The sequence below is a fragment of the Chamaea fasciata genome, unplaced genomic scaffold (genome assembly GCF_029207755.1).
Source record: "Chamaea fasciata isolate MVZ Bird 193981 ecotype frontalis unplaced genomic scaffold, bChaFas1.0.hap1 SCAF_15, whole genome shotgun sequence".
NCBI classification, from domain to species: Eukaryota; Metazoa; Chordata; class Aves; order Passeriformes; family Sylviidae; genus Chamaea; species Chamaea fasciata.
Window position 1 is genome coordinate 16,183,004 of NW_027094100.1, and position 19,843 is coordinate 16,202,846.

Sequence of the window (19,843 nt, forward strand, 5' to 3'; positions counted from 1 at the left end):
TGTTTGGCACAGGGAAAGAGTTTGATCTGTCCAGAGACAGGGCCTGTGCAGGAGAGTGAAGTGGCTAAAAAAAGGTATAAATGTGCAGTTTGTCCTGGATTTTAGATGAGGCCCGGAGCTGTGGTTGTAAGCCTTTTTGTTTTCAGGGTCCAAGATATGACTGTATCTGTGGTGTGTGGTGTGACCTGCTGTGTGAGCATGACTTCGTCTTACAAACTCATTTCCTTTGTGAACCTGTGACAGCTGACACAATCTGAAATGGGAATCTTTGGTTCATGTACTTCTGAGGGTTTTTCAATCATTTTGTGTTTTATTCGTTTGTTCATTTCTTGTGAAGGAGTAAAGCTGGACCTCCTTTTGCCTGGCAATCCTGCAAAGAAATAAAAGCTGGTGAAGCTGATGAGGAGCAAAGGAGTTGTTTAATCTCAGAAAAGAGGAGGCCCAGGGAGGACCTCATTGCTGTTCATAATCACTTGAAATGAGATTGTCATGAGGTGGGTGCTGGTCTCTTCTGCCATGTCTCAAGTGAAAGGCCAAGAAGAAATGGCGTTAATTCGTGCCAGGGGAGGTTCAGATGAGATACTTGAAAATTTTTCTCTGAAAGAATGGTCAGGCACTGGAATGACTTGCCCAGAGAGGTGGTGGAGTCACCATCTCTAGAAGTGTTTGAGAGGCTTCTGGATGTGGCTCTTGGAGATCTTGTTCAAGCTGATTGATTATGGTGGTGTTCGTCTGGAGTAGATGACTTTGAAGGTCTCTTCCAACTTTGATGATTCTGTGATTGTGTGAAACACTAAAAGATGTCTCATAATTATCAGGGTGGGAGAGCAGTTCTCAACCATACCTTGAAGGTGGACATCCGCTGAATTTATGTTTCCTTCAAATGGGACTGAATGAAATGCTCTTTACCCTGTGGCTGATATGTGGTTAGAAGCTGGGTGTTGTCCTTGATACAAAAAAAGGCTGTTGAAAGCAGAGTCAGGAGACAGTGAAACTGGGCTTGAATGTGGAAAATCAAAGCGTCACAGTGGCTTTGTCTGGAAAATGGTTTGATTTCAGGTCTCGTGACAAGGCCATTGCCAAGATCTAATGCTGTTTTCTTTGATCCTGGTATCCCTGTCCTGAAGGCAATGCCTGTCCTTCAGCAGTGAAGTATTAATTGAAAAAACTCTGCAAATAGTGCCATGAAGCTTGTGTAGAATGGCTTATAATTCCTGTATGAAAATTTCATTATTCATTTCTAACTCCCAGGAACATGGTGATGTAATATGTCTTCATATTTATAATTAGACTTTCAGGTCTTTGCTTCCTGTAAGGTCTTGGGTTTTTTACCCATTTCTGGTGAGTGCTTCTTCTTTTGTAATTATGACTCTGATTTGGCAGAAAATACCTGATTCAACTACCAAGGACCGAATTTTTTGTATGTGAGAAATGTGAAGAAAAAAATGAATCTGTTGTAATTATTTAGAAGGGTGAAGTTGAGAAAGAGGCCTCAGGTATTTCATCTCTTTGGGAGGTCAGATAGGACAACTGCTGAGAGCTGAAGACTATTTTTGGTAATGAACCCCACTAGTATGCAGTCCAGTGTAAGACTTTAGGGCTGCACTTGCACCTTGAGGCCTCAGTGACTTCCAGGTGTTCACAGTGAATTCCAATGCCCACAGTGAAGACCATGAAGATTTCCTGGTGAATTTCTCTAACTGCCCCTTGTGCTGTAGGGCTTCCTTGCCTTGCTTGCTTGATGTATGTTTTGCTTTTCTTTTTTTCTTGCTTGGTTTCTATCCTTCTGAAGGTTTCCTTGTAATTGTCAGCCTTACTCCATTCAGCCATGCATCCTGTATTAGTGTCTCTTGTTCATGCTACAGCAGGTGTGAAAGGTTGGAGGTACCTTTGAGTTCTGTTACTGTTGGGGTGAAGGGAGGTAAACATCACCTTAGCAGTATCTCTGTGGAACACTGTGTGTGATAAAAGAGGGCAGGAGATTTCCTCTGAGCCATTAGTTAGATGAGCCATTCTCTGCTGGATGACTGCTAATCTTTTAGTTTGGTTGTTTATCATTCATGTGTTTTAGAATGCTGGTGAGCATATAAATTTACCTCCCTTCTTGATGTGATCATGGTGCTTTGTTCCATCATGATAAATTTTGCCAGTGATGTTAAGGAGCAGTAGTAAAGAAACAGGTGTGCAGCATGGGAGAGAAGACAGGAGACCTCTGTATGTGAGAGTATGGAAAAACAGATGGTAATTTCCCTTGTTTGTGGAATGTGATACATAACATATGCTTGTGCCTGATGGAGTGCCATGCAATTGGAATTGCTTTTGGACAGTAAGTGCGGCCTACAAAAGGTGGTTGCACCTGGTCTGTAAATTTCCACCTGTTTCTAACACTTGTCTTGTGTTCATGAACTCAACCTGAGTGTGTCTGATCTTATGTGGAAGGTCTCCTCTGTGCCAACTGCCCAAGTGCAGTTCCCACACACACCTGTGCTGTTTACAGCTGTAAAGAGGAAGGGTTTCATAAGCACCTGTGTGCATAGCCAGGAACACTTTGTAGTGTAAAAATGCAGAAACATCTCTGCTGCAGTCCTCAAAGTGCAGAGTGGCCACCGAGACCAGCCAAGACTTCCATGAACAGATCAGGAACCAGTGTGAGAATGTGGACAGAGTGTCTCCCACCCAATCACCCAGACCATGCTGGGCACACACCCTGAGGCTGTTAAATGGCTGAGGAAGAGGCTGGATAGTCCCTCCCCAGGAGCTTTAGACCCTTGGACTCCATGTCCAAGTGGAAATCAGTAATTTGTGATGTCTATACTGGGATCAAGGCTCATCTTGGGTTTTGTTACCAGAAAAACATGTTATTCTCTCCATCTGTTGAAACCGGGTGGAGCAGTGTTGCTTATCTTTGCCCAAATGGGTCAGTGTCACTTATCAGATGGCGGAGTGTTGCTTACCTCTCTTCATTGTTCCACTACTCTCATGGAGATACCTTCTACTAATAGACCATTAAAGCTCACCTCTGACATGACACATTACATCATACTATTGTAAGATGCTTCACACAGGGAGGAGGAGCTAAACCATCTTCACCTAGATAAAAGTAGCCACAAGTGCCGCCAGGTATCCAATTTTCCACCGGATCCCTGGAGGAAGATCAGACCCATCTCACCATTACTGGACCCTTCCTTCAACGGGTCTATCTCTACTCCAACAAAACCACATTTCCCACTCCAGGAGGGCTTACTTTGGACTACTTCCAACACCCTGACCAACAGGGTGTCAGGTTGTATTTCTGACTTTGTCAGAGTTTTTTAAGATTTCTTGTTTGTTTGTTTGATTGCTTATTCTTCTGTACTACAACATTTGTATTTTTTTTTATATCTCTAAAAAAGAACTGCTACATCTATTCCCAAAATCTTTGCCTGACAGCCTTTTAATTGCAAATTTATAATAAATTGGAAAAGGAGAGGAGGGGCTTACAGTCCAAGGGAGACTCCAACCCTCCCTGGCAGATACCTGTCTATCTAAACCAAGACAAGCCTATTCAGTGTCTTCATAGACAATGGTATCAATCACACCCTCAGCAAATTTGAACCTGACACCAAGCTGAGTTGATCACTGAGAGTTCAGGGCTGATGTTCATTGATCAACTGGAGGAGTGGACCTGTACAAACTTCCTGAAGTTCAAGAAGGCCAAGTGCAAGGTCCTGCACGTAGGTCAGGGCAATCCCCAGTTTAAATAAAGAGTGGTGGAGTGAGAGCAGCCTTGCAGAGAAGTGCTTCCGGTCACTGAAAAATGGGGCAAGAGCTGGCAATGTCCACTTGCTGCCCAGATTTCATCCAGGGTTGTATAACAAGTAGATTGACCAGGAAGAATGAGTAGGTTGTCCTCTTCCTCTATACTTCTTTGACCACATGCATTGTCATAGAACTGGAACATCTCTGCTATGAAGAAGCTTTGACAAATCTCACATCCTTTGGTCAGAGAAAGGAATGCTTTGAGTAGAATATATTGTGCCTTTTCAATTTATACAGAATACTTACAAGAAAATTTGAAAAATATTTTTTAGGTTTAGATTCGACTTTTTTATGATGAGGATGGTGAGAGAGTGGAATGAGTTGCCCAAAAGTATTATGGATGCACCACCATTGGAAGGCTTCAAGGACGGGTTGGATGGGTCTTTCAGTAACCTGGTCAAGTGAAGGATACCCTGCCCTGACTGATGAATGGATTAAATTATTTTAAAGGATCCGTTCAACCTAGAGAATTCTTCGGGTGTATAAAATAGTCAAGGTGGTTTTGCATTTCTATCATCAAGTCCTCAAATGTGGAGATGCAAAAGAAGTAACTTTTCCAAATCAGAAACAGAAGAGAAATATTATGGCCAGCATAATGATAAAAACATTCCTTTAGGCCAAAGTATGCCTCATCTTAATTCGACCCAAGGAAAGAAAGCAGAATTGAAGATACATGACAGAATGCTTATAGATTTCCCTGCCTCTACACATATATAGAGTTTCCTTAGTTGTGCCTTGATATTTTTAAGACAAACGGAGTTCGTTTTTTTATTGCTTTCAATAAACATTTCCTTCTCTGCATTTATTGCAAATCAAACAGATGGCCTGAAAGCCTTAAGCAGCGCATCTATTTTACAAACGCATTTGAAATCGCGTTAAACCCCCGAGCCCCGCCCAAAGCCGGGCCCCTGGAGCGCGGCCATCCGGCGGCTGCAGTGGCGTCGCGGCGCCTCCGGGTGTCGCTGTTGGCCGCCGCCGAGCGGCGCTGGAGCCGCGGCCGCCGCAGCGTCCTGCCCCCGCAGGCTGCTCGCTCGCCCGGCGCCGGCCACAGCGCCAGCGGCCCCGCCAGCACCAGCAGCAGCGGCGGCGGAAAGAGGGGGCGAAAGGCGGCGCTTGTCGGGGAGCAGCGGCGTCCGAGGCGGCCCTTGCGGGCCGGCTGCGCTGCGGCGGGCCGAGCGGGCTGTAGTGAGAGCGAGAGCGGCTGGAAGGGAGGCAGGGCAGCGGCAGGAGTCCGGCAGGAGCGCGGCGAGCTGTGGCCACAGAGAATGGCGGTGAGGCGGCGGCAGAGGCGCGGGCCGGGCGGCGGGCGAGCGCTGCTGGGCGCGGTGCTGCTGTGCGTGTGGTGGCGGGCGGCGGCCGAGCGGGTCCGCTACGCCATCCCCGAGGAGCTGGGCAGAGGCTCGCTGGTGGGGCCGCTGGCGCGGGACCTGGGGCTCAGCGCGGACGAGCTGCCGGCGCGCAAGCTGCGGCTGAGCGAGGAGAAGCAATACTTCAGTGTGAATGAGGAGAACGGGAACCTGTACGTGAACGAGAGACTGGATCGGGAGGAGATGTGCGGCGAGTCGGCGACCTGCTCCGTCAGCTTCGAGGCTTTGGTGCAGAACCCGTTGAACATTTTCCACGTTGAGGTGTCCATCGAGGACGTGAATGACAACTCGCCAACCTTCAGCAAGGCTTCTCTGGATCTCGAGATGAGTGAATGGACGCTTCCCGGTGCTCGGTTTTCACTGGAGATGGCGAGAGATGCAGACGCAGGAAGTAACTCGCTGCTGACTTACCAGCTCGCCAGCAACCCGTCCTTCTCACTGTCCATGAAGGAAAAGCCGGGTGGAAAGAAGCAGCCGGAATTGGTGCTAGAGAGAGCTTTGGACCGGGAGAAGCAGAGCTCCTTTGAGCTGGTGCTGATGGCGGTTGATGGTGGGGACCCCGCGAGGTCTGGGACTGTCCAGATTCGTGTCAACGTGACAGATGCCAACGACAACTCGCCGGTGTTCAGCAAAAGCGTCTACGAGGCGCGAGTGGCCGAGAATCTTCCAGTGGAGTCGGTGGTGCTGCGGGTAAGGGCGACAGATGCAGACGCAGGCTCCAACGGGCAAGTGTCCTACTCCTTTGGCAGCGTCCCGGACGTTGTCAGGGCATTGTTCGCAATCGACAGTGAGAGCGGGGAAGTGAGGACAGTTGGTCCCCTCGATTTCGAGGAGAAGAATAAATACATCTTCGGCTTGGAGGCGACTGACGGGGGAGGGCTCACCGATCACTGCGAAGTGCAGATAGATATCACGGACGAGAATGACAACGCCCCCGAGATCTCCATTCTATCCCTGTCAAGTCCCGTGCGCGAGGACGCGCCGGCCGGCACCGTGGTGGCACTGCTGAAAGTGCGGGACAGAGACTCGGGCGAGAACGGTCAGGTGTCGTGCGAGCTGGCGGGCGAGGCGCCGCTGTCGATCGTGGCGTCGCCGGGCGGCTCGTACAAGGTGGTGACGGCGAGCGCGCTGGACCGCGAGCAGGCGGCCGAGCACCGCGTGACGGTGGTGGCCCGGGACCGGGGCAGGCCGGCGCTGCGCAGCAGCGCGGAGCTGGTGCTGGAGGTGTCGGACGTGAACGACAACGCGCCGGTGTTCGAGGAGGCGGCGTACAGCGCGTACGTGGCGGAGAACAACGCGGCGGGCGCGCTGGTGCTGCGCGTGCAGGCGCGGGACGCGGACGCGGGCGCCAACGGGCGCGTGAGCTACTGGCTGGCGGGCGGCAGCGCGGGCGCGGCGGGCGCGGCGCCGCCGGTGTCGGTGGAGGCGCGGAGCGGCGCGCTGTACGCGCAGCGCTCTTTCGACTACGAGCGGTGCCGCGAGTTCGCGGTGGAGGTGCGGGCGCAGGACGGCGGCGCGCCGGCGCGCAGCTCCACGGCCACGGTGCGCGTCTTCGTGCTGGACCGCAACGACAACGCGCCGCGGGTGCTGTGGCCGGCGGCGGGCGCGGGGGCCGCGGCGCCGGGAGAGGCGGCGGCGGCGACTCCTTTCGAGGTGGTTCCGCGTTCGGCCGAGGCCGGCTACCTGGTGGCCAAGGTGGTGGCGGTGGACGCGGACGCGGGGCGCAACGCGTGGCTGTCGTACGAGCTGGTGCAGGCGTCGGAGCCGGCGCTGTTCCGCGTGGGGCTGCACAGCGGCGAGGTGCGCACGGCGCGCGCCGTGTCCGAGCGGGACGCGGCCAAGCAGCGTGTGGTGGCCGTGGTGAAGGACCACGGGCAGCCGGCGCTGTCGGCCACGGCCACGCTGCACGTGGTGCTGGCCGAGAGCTTGCAGGAGGCGCTGCCGGAGCTGAGCGAGCGGGCGGCGGGCGCCGAGGCGCCGGCGGCCGAGCTGCAGTTCTATCTGGTGCTGGCGCTGGCGCTGCTGTCGGCGCTCTTGGTGCTGAGCGTGGCGCTGGCCGTGCTGGCGCGGCTGCGCCGGGCCGGGCCGCCCGCCGTGCTGCGCTGCCTGGGCGCGCAGCGCTTCTCGGTGGCCGGCGCCGCCTTCCCGGCCGACTTCTGCGAGGGCACCTTGCCCTACTCCTACAACCTGTGCGTGGCGGCGCCGGCCCGCGCCGTGCCCGAGGCCGCTTGGCCGCCGCCGCCGCCGGTGCCCATCCTGTCGGCGGAGGAGCTTCTGGGCGGGGATTCCTGCGAGAAGCCGAGCCTCAGCAGCAGCGCCGTCGTGGCAGAGGCGCCCGCCGTTGCCGACGTACCGCAGGTCTGTAAAGGGTGGGCTCCTTCCTTTCTCCGGCTTTCCTGAAGGTCGTTTTTTTGCCCTGGTTTTGTCTGGGTGGTGTCGATTTGGAGTTCTCATCTTTGTGTCTATGTAGCGGTGGAAAATTTTGATTCCTCCTTAGTTACAGCTTTAGCTGAGATGATTTGACTAACTCTCCTTTGAGGTAGTAGCAGTGCTCTTTTGTGTTTCCCGGTTTTGTTTGTTTGTTTGTTGGTGGGCTGTTTTTTTTGGGGGGGGGAGGAGGGGTTTACAGTTGGGTGGATTTTTTTTGTTTTGTTGTTTCTTTGTTTTTTGGGTTTTTTTTTGTTTTGTTTAGGGTTTTGAGGTTTTTTTTCTCGTGAGTTTTTTTGGGTTTTGTTTTTGGTTTTTGTTTTTTGCTTTTTTTTTTTTTTTTCCCTGAGCTGCGCTTTCCTATCTGCGGGGTGGATTGAAATGAGGAAGGGCTTGTACCCCGTCCATGGTGAGCAGGAAGGACTTGGTTCTTCATGGGTCAAACGTTCAGTTTCCGGGGAGAGGTTTTGTGGTCAACACTTGAGCTCGATAAATTAGAAAGCGTTAGCAAAATTGAAAGCAGATCCGTATTCTGTGGCAGGAGAAAGGCTCAATCTGCATGACGATCATGTGAGAGAAAAGCACTGACACCTCGTGTTGGAGATCTTCCCGTCCTGGCTGATCTTTTCGGAAAGGGTGCGGCTGGATGAGCTATTTAGCTTTACCGAATCCCGTTCGTTGAAATTTGTGCTATCCCTATCAGATTTGGATAGGAAACCAATGTGGAAAATTACGTTCTCCATCCTGAGTTTAAAGATATCGTCACCAGTTTTGGGAGGAATGCAGTAGTGAGACTAGTTGGCTTCATTTTTGTGGCTGGCAGTTCGCTCTATTTTGGTCTTCGTGATGTTTATTTAATACAATGGTGTGAATGTTGAATGTTTTGTTTTTCAGAGATTTTTTTATATTCTGTTTACATTGTTTAGGGAATTTAGTAGAACTCATGTACATCGAGAACGGCAAATTTTTGTACATCTGTTTACCAAGCTAGCTATCTGAGATATGAAGTAATCGAGTATCAGGGAGATTGGCCAAGCGATTGTTTAGGCACTTGAATCAATTCATTTGCACATTGATTAGTGGTCAACACAGATTCAAGGGCACAGCTGTACTTTTGTTTTATATTTCTGTATTTCTTTTCCTGAAAACACATCATACCAACGTCCTCAAGGGATACTTAGATGAATAGTTTACTGACGAGCTTCAATGCTTTACACATGGACTTCAGGAAAAAGGAAACTTGAGAATGACTTGATTGAATGTAAATCTGTATAAATTAAGGAAATGCATGGTTTATCTTAGAAAGGAATATGAATTATTCGAAGTCTTGAAACTTCCCTTTGAGAGTTTTACTTGCATCTTTGTTTGTATCTATAATTTAATCCTGTAACAATTAGCTCCCTGACTTCAAGAAGAATGCAATTGCTCTCATCCCGCTTGTGTTAATGAACCCGATAGCTCTGGTCTTTCGGGATGCGGTATCTTACCGTTTTCTCTCTGAGATCCTGTTGTTGAAGATGTCTTGGAACAAAAAGGATAAGAGTACCAATAAGCTACAGGGTAAAATCTGAAAATGTGTTTTAACCTAAATACAATGACATTAGTAAGTGATTAGTTTACCGTACGGTAAAAGAGCCGGGCCCACGGAATGCCTCTGCCTTCCTCCCGATCGTGATGCCCTAGAGGATCAAGCAGAGATGGGCTGGAGAAATGTGGAGGCAGGAGATCGGCGCTGGACGAAAAGCGACGTCTCGGTGGCTCCTGTCCCGTGTGTGCAGCAGGGCCGGCGGGCAGCGCTGGGCAGCGCTCGGTGGCTGCAGTGCCGGGAGGAGGCTGCGGGCGCCGCTGTTGACCGAGAGGAGCGAGAGGAAGCTCGGAGCGCTACCGGCAGCCCCGCCCGCTGCGGAGCGGCTCGCTCGCTTGCTGGCTGTCTGTCCGACCGTGCGGCCCGCGATCGTCCCCGCGGTGCCGGTCCATTCTGCAGGCAGGGACCGGCGGCAGCGCAGGGTGCAGAAGCTGAGAGCATTGAGCGGCAGCGGGAGTCGGATCGGCGGTGTTGCGGTGCCGACGGTGCCGCGGCGGAGATGTGCGCGGCGGGGAGGCGCTGGGGCCGGCGGCAGCGAGCTCTGCTCTGGGCCGTCCTGCTGGCGGCGTGGGAGGCGGCGTGGGGGCAGCTGCGCTACTCGGTGCCCGAGGAGATGCCCAAGGGCTCGTTCGTGGGCGACGTGGCCAGTGACCTGGGGCTGCAGCTGCCGGCGCTCCGAGATCACGGTGCACGAATTGTCTCCGAAGGTAGGATGCAGTATTTCGCTCTGCACGGGAAGACGGGACATTTGGTGACGGCGGAGAGGATCGACAGAGAGCAGCTTTGTCGGCTGGTGGAGAAATGCGTGCTGCGCTGTGAGTTGATAGTGGAGGGACAGATGCAGGTTTACCTAATCGTGGTTGAAATTATGGACATTAATGACAACCCGCCCAGCTTCCGCGAGGCAGAAAAAGAACTGAGAGTGAGCGAGATGGCAGCCCCAGGGTCGCGGTTTCCACTGCCAGACGCTCATGATCCTGACTCGGGTCGCAATTCCCTGCAGAGCTACGAGCTGAGCGGCGACGAGCACTTCTCGCTGGCCGTGCAGGCGGGCCCCGGCGGCGATCAGCGTCCCGAGCTGGTGCTGGCGAAGGCGCTGGACCGGGAGGAGGCGGCGTTTCACGAGCTGGTGCTGAGGGCGAGTGACGGCGGCGATCCGGCCCGGACGGGCACGGCTCGGATCCGAGTGAGGGTGATGGACGCGAACGACAACGCGCCCGTGTTTAGCCAGGCGGAGTACACGGTGCGTGTGCCCGAGGACGTGCCCGTGGGCTCCGTCCTCGTCACTGTCACGGCCACGGACGCCGACGAGGGGCCTAGCGGTCATGTGACATACTCGATTGAGAAAATGACAGAGAGAGCCTCGCAGATATTCCAAGTGGACAGCGTGACGGGAGCGATCACCCTGTTACAGAATCTGGACTTCGAGGAAGGCAAGTCCTACGAACTGGAGGTGCAGGCTCATGACAAGGGAGGCCTTTTTGACACGACAAAAGTCGTGGTCAGTGTGATCGACGTCAACGACAATGTGCCAGAGATTTCAGTGCGGTCGGCACTGAGCGAGATCTCGGAAGATTCCCCGTCCGGAACTGTCGTGGCTCTGCTGCACGTGAGGGACAAGGACTCCGGGGCTAATGCCGAGGTGCACTGCGCGCTGGATGAGGGCGTCCCGTTCCGGCTGGAGAAATCTTTTGATGATTACTATCGCGTGGTGACAGCGAGAGAGCTGGACCGAGAGCAGGTGTCGGAGTACAACGTGACGGTGCGGGCGGCCGACGGCGGGTCGCCGGCGCTGCAGAGCAGCGCGGTGCTGGCGCTGCGGGTGCTGGACGTGAACGACAACGCGCCGGTGTTCGCGGAGGAGCGCTACAGCGCGCGGCTGGCGGAGAACAACGCGGCGGGCGCGCTGGTGCTGAGGGTGCGCGCCACGGACGCGGACTGGGGGCAGAACGCGCGCGTGCGCTACCGGCTGTCGGAGGGGCGGGTGCGGGGCGCGCCGCTGTCGTCGTACGTGTCGGTGCAGGCGGAGACGGGCGCGCTGTACGCGCTGCGCTCCTTGGACTACGAGCAGGTGCGCGAGCTGCAGCTGTGGGTGCGTGCGGAGGACGGCGGCGCGCCGGCGCTGAGCAGCAACGTGTCGGTGCGGCTGCAGATCGTGGACGAGAACGACAACGCGCCGCAGGTGCTGTACCCGCCGGCGGCTCCCGCGGCGGGCTCGGGCGGGCCGTGGTCGGGCGTGGAGCTGGCGCCGCGCTGGTCGGAGCCCGGCGCGCTGGTGGCCAAAGTGGTGGCGGTGGACGCGGACGCGGGGCAGAACGCGTGGCTGTCGTACGAGCTGGCCAAGGCCACGGAGCCGGGGCTGTTCCGCGTGGGGCTGCACAGCGGCGAGGTGCGCACGGCGCGCTCCCCGCTGGCCCGCGACGCGGCGCGCCAGAGCCTGGTGGTGGTGGTGAAGGACCACGGGCGGCCGGCGCTGTCGGCCACGGCCACGCTGAGCGTGGTGCTGGCCGAGAGCGTGGCCGAGCTGCTGGCCGAGCTGGGCAGCGCGGCCGAGGCGGCGGCGCCGGCCGAGGCGGCCGGCAGCCTGACGCGCTGGCTGGTGCTGGCCGTGGCCGCCGTGTCGTGCCTCTTCGTGGCCTTCCTGCTGCTGCTGCTGGCGCTGCGCCTGCGCCGCTGGCGCCGCCAGCACCTGCTGCCGCCCGACAGCGGCGCCCTGCGCGGCGTGCCCGTGTCGCACTTCGTGGGCATCGACGGCGTGCGCGCCTTCCTGCAGTCCTACTCGCACGACGTGTCGCTCACGGCCGACTCGCGCAAGAGCCAGCTGCGCTTCTCGGGCGCCAGCTGCTGCGACACCCTCCCGGCCCGCCCGCTGCCCGACGAGCCCGCGCCGCTGCTCTGGGACGAGAACTCTACAGGCGTTTGTCCCGCGGATCTCGTCTCTGTCCCGGTGAGTTACTCATGCCGGAAGACAAAATTACATTCAGCGTCGCTTTGGTTCGTCTTGCCGCTGGGTAATGGCCCTGGAAGGCATTGTTGGAGGACATAGAAGTTATGCTTTTATCGGGTGTGTCTTTTCCTCGGGTCTTTGATTTTTTATCTGCCTCCTGGTCTTCACTGGTTTTGTCCCCTTACCCGTTTTATATATTTTTTTTTTGTCTGCCTTAGATCTTCTGAATAGATGTATTGCATTGTTACTGAAAAGAATTTTGTATTATCAGCACAATCACGTCTTCCCACCAGCATATGTGCTTGAGTGGTGTGAAATGCTCTTGAATGAGATGCTGACATTGTTTTCATTCCTTTCAGCCTTTAGTTTTTCTCATGAGAAACCAATGACCAAGAATTGTCTTTACATTCATCTATGATCTGATGTTTGTTCACTTTTTGGAGGAATAGGTATGGCTGTGTGTGAAGCGCCACTGGGTGAAACAGTAAGGAAGATTTGCTGATCACATGTCTTTTCAATAATTTTTTTCTAAGAACTGGATATGCCTTTGCTTGAAAATTTCTCTTCTGGTTAGAGCTCTACTAGGGGAGAAGGGGACAGTTTCAGCTGACCGGTGGCAAGGTGAGGAGAGGGAGAATTCCTTTATTCCAATTTTCACCATCCTAATCTCTCCTAGGGGACTGCTCCTTTGCTTGCCTTCCTGAAATTCGAGATTTCTTTGCAGTTCTCTAATAATCAAACAGAGGTGTCCTCCACCTTCATCACAGAGATGTAAAATAGCTGTGTGAAGTGCATGGTATGAAGGTGCGTGTTGAAGAGAGTGGTCTAGGTCAGAAGGTGATTTCCACCTTCTCAAAGAGGCTTGACTCGTAGATTTTATTCCAGCGGTATTGGGAGCCCTGTGTGGTCCTTCCTGTGTATTTGCAGGTTGATGTGATGTTTCTAACAGCAGAATGATGCAATTATGGCAATTGCCATAGTGTGAGCTTTGGAGAGAGAATACTCTGTATCCATTCCCTGCTAAAGACTGAGATTATGTCTCTACTCCAAGTGACATAATCTAGAAGAGTTGGTTCTGAGCTCTTATTTTCTGCATGCTTTGTTGTTATGAGCTAAAGATAAAATGAGTCTAAAGATGTCTTAGTTTTGATATCACAGTGCTCAGAATCTGACTGGTCAAGTAGTGGGTTCATCAGGCTGCTTTCTTGTGGTATATTTCCTGTGAATGGCAGTTACTGAGCGTCAGCATACAGTGAATGTCAAGGTTTGAGCATAATGTATCTTCCCAGCTGCACAACATTCTGAAGTAGGATGATAGTGTCTCTGAGCTGCTACTCTGATGACTGGGTTTTTATCAGATGTGCATATTGCTTATCCAGTTCGAGACATTAAAATTTTCTTTGAAGCATGATGATGAGCAAAGGTATATCTTTGCATGCATGCATATTGTGATCCTTGTTCTCAGTAAAGTAGATCGTTTTTCTCAGTAAACAGAAGGTGCCACTTTTTTCTCATGGTGTCTCACCAAGATAGAGCAACTAAAACCATTTGGTTTGCTCTGGTGTGATTAGAAATAACTGAAATATGTAAAGATGATGTAGAAGTTCAGTTTGTCTTAGTTGTTATATGAGGCCCACAGCAATGGTTGTGTGCATTTTCCCTTTTTTATTGTCGTAAGAAATTACACTGAGAAAAAGTGATCGTGGTGTTTGGTGTGAGCTCCAGTGTGAATGTTCTGTTGACTTTTTACCAACTAGATATCTTGATATGCTAGGGGACCTACTATTGAAATATTAAGGTTATGAAGCTTACTTCAGGATTTGCTTCAGTAGTAGGAGGCACCTCCCTTTCCTGGTAAATGTGCATATCCTGATCACAGGGCACATTACAGGAGGGATTTTTCTGTGCATCTGGGAGTTTTATTCCATGTTCTTGCAATTTATGAGGGTCAGTGAACTTCATCCAAGTTTAGAAGGGCTGGAGATAAGAGTTCTGGGAGCTGTGTGTTAAGGTCTTTTTAATAAGACACAAGAAATACGATTTGCCCTTTTTCCTGACCAGTACCCTGTTGAAGGCTCATGCATTGTGAGTTTCATCTTCCCAAGATGTTTAGCTGGATGACATCTTATTCCACCTGTACTGGGAGTCCTGGGGGGTTCTCCCCTATGAATTTGCATCTTTTCATCAACCCTTAACTAACGGCTTAAACATGTACTTATAACAAACACCAAAATGGAAGATTTGGGAAGATCAAACACTTCATTTACTACCTAATAAGTACTGTAATTATGTAGCTACTCTGAGTGCCATAATGTAGAACTGTATGGGATGATCCCTTCCATTGTGCGTGTGTTCATTTCTTGTCTTGCTTGACCCAATGAGCTAAAGGTGGGCCTTTGTCTCCGATAGTGTGTGGAAGATGACATCTGTTAGAGTTGTCTGACTGCCGTGTATGTGCCTTTCATGTTTTCAGTTCTAAAGAAGATGACTTTCATGGATGTCTTTCTGCAAAACATCACTTTAAGAAATACATTTTCTTGTCAAATTTTCCTGGTGAGAACTCAGTGGAAGATCAGTGGGAGACTGGCCTCAGAGCAGGAAAGGGAGGAATTGTATGCTCCACCTGGCTTGGTGTTCTTCCACAGCACTCCTGGTGCCAAGGCCTCTGCCACTTATAGAATTCCCCCTTTTCCTGTATCCCAAAAATTTACAGACCTAGATGAATTTGTCTGCAGTCATACCCATGAAAGTGCAAACATGCTTCAGAGATTCTGTGTCTAAGAACTGTTACTTTTCCAGCTATGTGTCCTTGTAAGACTGCAATACAAAATCTTGTCTTGGGTGTGCTGAGCTTTCCCCAGCCTTGACCAACCTTCAGAGGTTATTAACAGATCTTGCTCATGTAAAGTAACTGCTGATGTTTTGTTAGTATTTAAACTGTTTGTTTGTGGAGAATGTAGGGCATGGGATGGTAGTTTTGTTAGGAAACACCAGTCTGGTGGCTTGAACACTTCATATTCCTTGAAATGAGTGTGATGTGCAGAGAAGTTCAAATGTGCAGATCTGTGCTGTGATCCTTATTCTCCATAAGGAGAAGTTGTTTGTGGAACCTGTCTCTTGATGGTGTCTGTTGGCAAAGTGGTCCCTGTTGGGTGATGTTTGAGCACACTAAAGCTTTCTGTCTGCACAGAGACAGACAGGTAAAAGAGTTTGCTGTGGTATAGTTTGAACTGTCTAAAATGTTGGTGTAAACATTCAATTGTCACAATTTTGATTCCCATAGTTATGGTGGTGTGCACATTTCTTGTTTTCCAAATAAACTGCTTAGAGAACCGTGCCTAAGGTGTTTGGTGTAAAGTCCCGTGTTCTTCTCCTTTGTACTTTTTGCAAGGTAGATGATGCTTCTTGTGTACCTACTACAATCGACATAGTGTGAAACGTTAAGCCATGATTCTAAACTTCTGTGGCTTTCCTGTTCCTTCCTTGTTTCTTATGTTCTGCAAGTAGGCCTTGGCTTAGCTGATAGTCTTTGAATGTAGAGATCTGTTCAGATTATCAGGCCGTGGGAGGTGTTCTCAGCCATTTTCACCCATGAAGGTGTTCAGCTGCAGCCAGCAGGAAGACTTTGATACACTTGTATTTTCCTAGAATGTCACAAAATTATGTGTTCTTTTTTCTTGTGGCTGATGTACAGCCAAATGTTGGGTACTGCCTGTACTGTGAATGCAGAGCAAAGAAGGTGAGGGACTGACTAGCTTGGAACCAGGAAAACAGGAAAACAATGTGTTTTTGGATAAGGAATGGTTTGGTTTCATGCCTGGTGTGGAGGCCTGTGCCATTTGTGTTGTGATCCTGACTTTCCTGTTTTGAAAGGCAGCGTTAGTCATCTGACAATAAGGCATTAGAACAAGTGTACTTAGAACAATGATGTCAGAGTAGAATGGTTTGTGATTCTTGTGTGAATCCTCCTTTTTCCATCTCTGCGTCCCTGGAACATGATGATACAAGGTTTCCTCACAGCTGTAATTACACTTCCTTTCAGGCCTTTGTTTCCTGGAAGGTCATAGTTAATTTTCTCCTTTTCTGGAGAAAAGGCATTTTGCATTAAAAGATGCAAGTGGTTTTTTGCAGCAAAAACTCACTTTAATCACCTGAACCAGAATTTTTGGTGTGATGAATAAGAAGGAAAAGCTAAAAAGGAATCTCTCATATTTTCTCCTAGTATAGGAACAAGGCCCATTATAAAATGTTTACATTTAGAGATTTTTATTTGTAGGGAAGTTAACGGGCCGCATAATGAAAAAACAACACATGAGAGCTGATGGTGACTTCATAAAATGAAATTAGATGTGTACCATCCATTTCTTTTTTTTTGCTTCTGGTCAAGAAATAACTCCTGCTTTTTGTTTTAAGTGTGACCTCAGGGTATCTGATCCCTCGGAAATGGTCCCATCTGTTCCTATTGTCCAAGGTGCAGGTGGAGTGTGGGAACTGACAGTGGTCAGAAAATAGATTTTTAGGCTTCAGGCAGCAGCAGCAGAGCCTGTGGGAACTTAGGGCTTTCTCACATTGGCCTGGGAAATTGTAAGGAGGAATTAAAAAAAATCCTTGGAAAGTGAAGGACTGTAAGCACAGGTGTTTTGCCTGATTTTTGTTTACTTGTAATAAACAGTTGAAAGGTGTTTCTCTAAATGATCACATTTAAGGTTATTATATTGGTCAATATCTTATATCACATCATCAGCATATTTATATGATGCTCTAAATCATATTGATTGTACTGAAACATGGTATAAAAGAGTCTGTCTTTCAACAAATGTTTTTTATAACGCCCTCCAAATAACTAGAGTTCTACGCATCATCATTTGAGCCCTCCCGAATCATAACAATAATGGAGTTCAAAGAGTTGTAGACAATATCTCAAGGCCCATCTGGAAACTACCAATGTGTGGTGTCTTCAAAGGCCTGTACTTGGACCAATATATCCAGTGTCTTTATCAGTGACACCGCTAATTGGATTGAGAGTACCCTCTACAGGTTTGCAGATGACACCAAGCTAAGTGGTGCCATTGATTCAGTAGAGGGTTGGGATATCACCCCCAGGGACCATGAGAGTCTGGAGGAGTGGACTCATGTCAACCTCATTCAGTTCCACAAGATCAAGTGCAAAATGATGCACCTGGGTCAGGGCAATCCCCTTTTGATCCAAACTTGGGGGATTGAGAGCTGCCCTGTGGAGAAGGACTTGGGGTCCTGGTAGGTGACAGATGGGATATGAGGTGGCAGTGAGTTCTTGCAGGGCAGGAAGTCAATCATATTCTGGGCTGCATAACAAATAACGTAGCCAGCAGGACAAGGGAGGAGGTTTTCTGTGTTCACTGTGCTTTTGTGAGACCTGTTAGAGTATGTTCAGAGAAGGACAATAAAAATTTTCTAAGGGATGGAACATCTCTGCCATGTAGATGGGCAGAGAGCAGCCCTTCAGCCCGAAGTGAAAAGATGGTGTGAAGAACTGAGTGTGATGTTGTCGATATAAAATGGGTAAAAGAAATACGGAGACAGACTTCTGATAGGGCCCATCTTGATTGGATGAGATCAATGCTTTGAAATTGAGAGAAGGTGTGATTCTGTGATTCAATGAGGAGGATGAGACATAGGGGCACATTTCCTAGAGAAGATATTGATGGACCATGCTTAAAAGGGTTCAGGCTCTGGAAGGATGGGGCTTTGAGAACTGTGACTTGTGAGGTGGACTCCATGACTATAAAGATTCCTTCACACCCAAACCATGACAAGATAGAAATTACATTTCCTTCAATGTGTCTCTGAATTATATTGACTATTCCAACACAACTATTACCTTCTGGGTATTTTTCCCAATTAATATAACAATTCAAAATATACTAGAATGCAAAAGAGCATTTGAAGTCTTCCCAAGCTAAACTGCCGTTTCTTCTTCTGATAGTTGTACCTTCAATTTATTGAGTAGCAGACTTCATTACTCTGCCATTAAGATTTGCTTCTGATTGTTCACCGCGAAAAACCGAGATGATCTATAAGTATCGAACACGCCTTCTCAGATTTAATCGCGTTTGTCGCATAAAGAGTGAGGTTCTGCGCTCGCTGTGTGCGATGGAGGAGAGACCCCGCTGGCGGCGCAGCCCCGAGCCCCGCCCAAAGCCGGGCCCCCTGGAGCGCGGCCATCCGGCGGCTGCAGTGGCGTCGCGGCGCCTCCGGGTGTCGCTGTTGGCCGCCGCCGAGCGGCGCTGGAGCCGCGGCCGCCGCAGCGTCCTGCCCCCGCAGGCTGCTCGCTCGCCCGGCGCCGGCCACAGCGCCAGCGGCCCCGCCAGCACCAGCAGCAGCGGCGGCGGAAAGAGGGGGCGAAAGGCGGCGCTTGTCGGGGAGCAGCGGCGTCCGAGGCGGCCCTTGCGGGCCGGCTGCGCTGCGGCGGCCCGAGCGGGCTGTAGTGAGAGCGAGAGCGGCTGGAAGGGAGGCGGGGCAGCGGCAGGAGTCCGGCAGGAGCGCGGCGAGCTGTGGCCACAGAGAATGGCGGTGAGGCGGCGGCAGAGGCGCGGGCCGGGCGGCGGGCGAGCGCTGCTGGGCGCGGTGCTGCTGTGCGTGTGGTGGCGGGCGGCGGCCGAGCGGGTCCGCTACGCCATCCCCGAGGAGCTGGGCAGAGGCTCGCTGGTGGGGCCGCTGGCGCGGGACCTGGGGCTCAGCGCGGACGAGCTGCCGGCGCGCAAGCTGCAGGTGGCGTCTGCCGGCAAGAAGCAGCTGAAATATTTCACTGTGAATGAGGAGAACGGGAACCTGTACGTGAACGAGAGGCTGGACCGGGAGGAGATGTGCGGCGAGTCGGCGACCTGCTCCGTCAGCTTCGAGGTTTTGGTGCACAACCCGCTGAACGTTTTCCATGTCGAAGTGGACATCCAGGACGTGAATGACAACACACCGCGCTTCCTGCAAAACAAATTTCAGCTGGAGATCAACGAGTTGACTTCTCCCGGCGCCCGTTTTTACTTGGGCATGGCAGAGGATCCGGACGTGGGCAGTAACTCGCTGCAGGGCTATGAGCTGGAGGCCAACGGATACTTCACGGTGGAGGTGAAAGAGAGCCAAGACGGCAGCAAATCCGCGGAGCTGGTGCTGCGCCACTCGCTGGACCGGGAGAGCGAGCCGAACCTGCGGCTGCTGCTGACTGCAATGGACGGCGGCGACCCGCCCCGGACTGGCACCGCCCAGCTCTGGATCAACATCACCGACGCCAATGACAACCCACCCGTGTTCGCGCAGGATCGGTACCGCGTCAGCCTGCGCGAGGACGCGCCTCCTGCATCCATAGTGCTGAACGTCTCTGCCTCTGATGCTGATGCCGGCACCAACGCCCACATCACCTACGGCTTCGGGAAAATGCCGGCTAAGGTGCTTCAGAAGTTCAGGGTGGATGCCGAGAGCGGGACAATCATGCTGCAGGAGGCACTGGACTTCGAGGATACGCGCACATTCAGCCTGACTGTGGAGGCGACGGACGGCGGTGGTTTGGTAGCGCACTGCAAGGTGCAGGTGGAGGTGCTGGACGTGAATGACAATCCTCCAGAGATAACAATTCTTTCCCTCTCGAGCCCGGTGCCGGAGGACGCGCCATCCGGCACCGTAGTGGCTCTCCTGAACGTACGTGACCCGGACTCCGGGGAGAACGGTCAGGTGTCGTGCGAGCTG

The 19,843-nt window shown here is 51.7% G+C and overlaps 1 protein-coding gene across 1 annotated transcript in view; it reads left to right on the forward strand.

The window, feature by feature from the left end:
• The window catches only part of LOC136297530 (uncharacterized), a 156,826-nt gene that overhangs the window by 10,138 nt on the left and 126,845 nt on the right, over nucleotides 1-19,843 (forward strand). Inside the window, exons 3-4 of the mRNA XM_066197470.1 lie at nucleotides 3,624-3,717; nucleotides 4,699-7,523. Coding sequence (XP_066053567.1) covers nucleotides 3,624-3,717; nucleotides 4,699-7,523 — 2,919 coding nt within the window. The remainder of the gene's footprint in view (nucleotides 1-3,623; nucleotides 3,718-4,698; nucleotides 7,524-19,843) is intronic.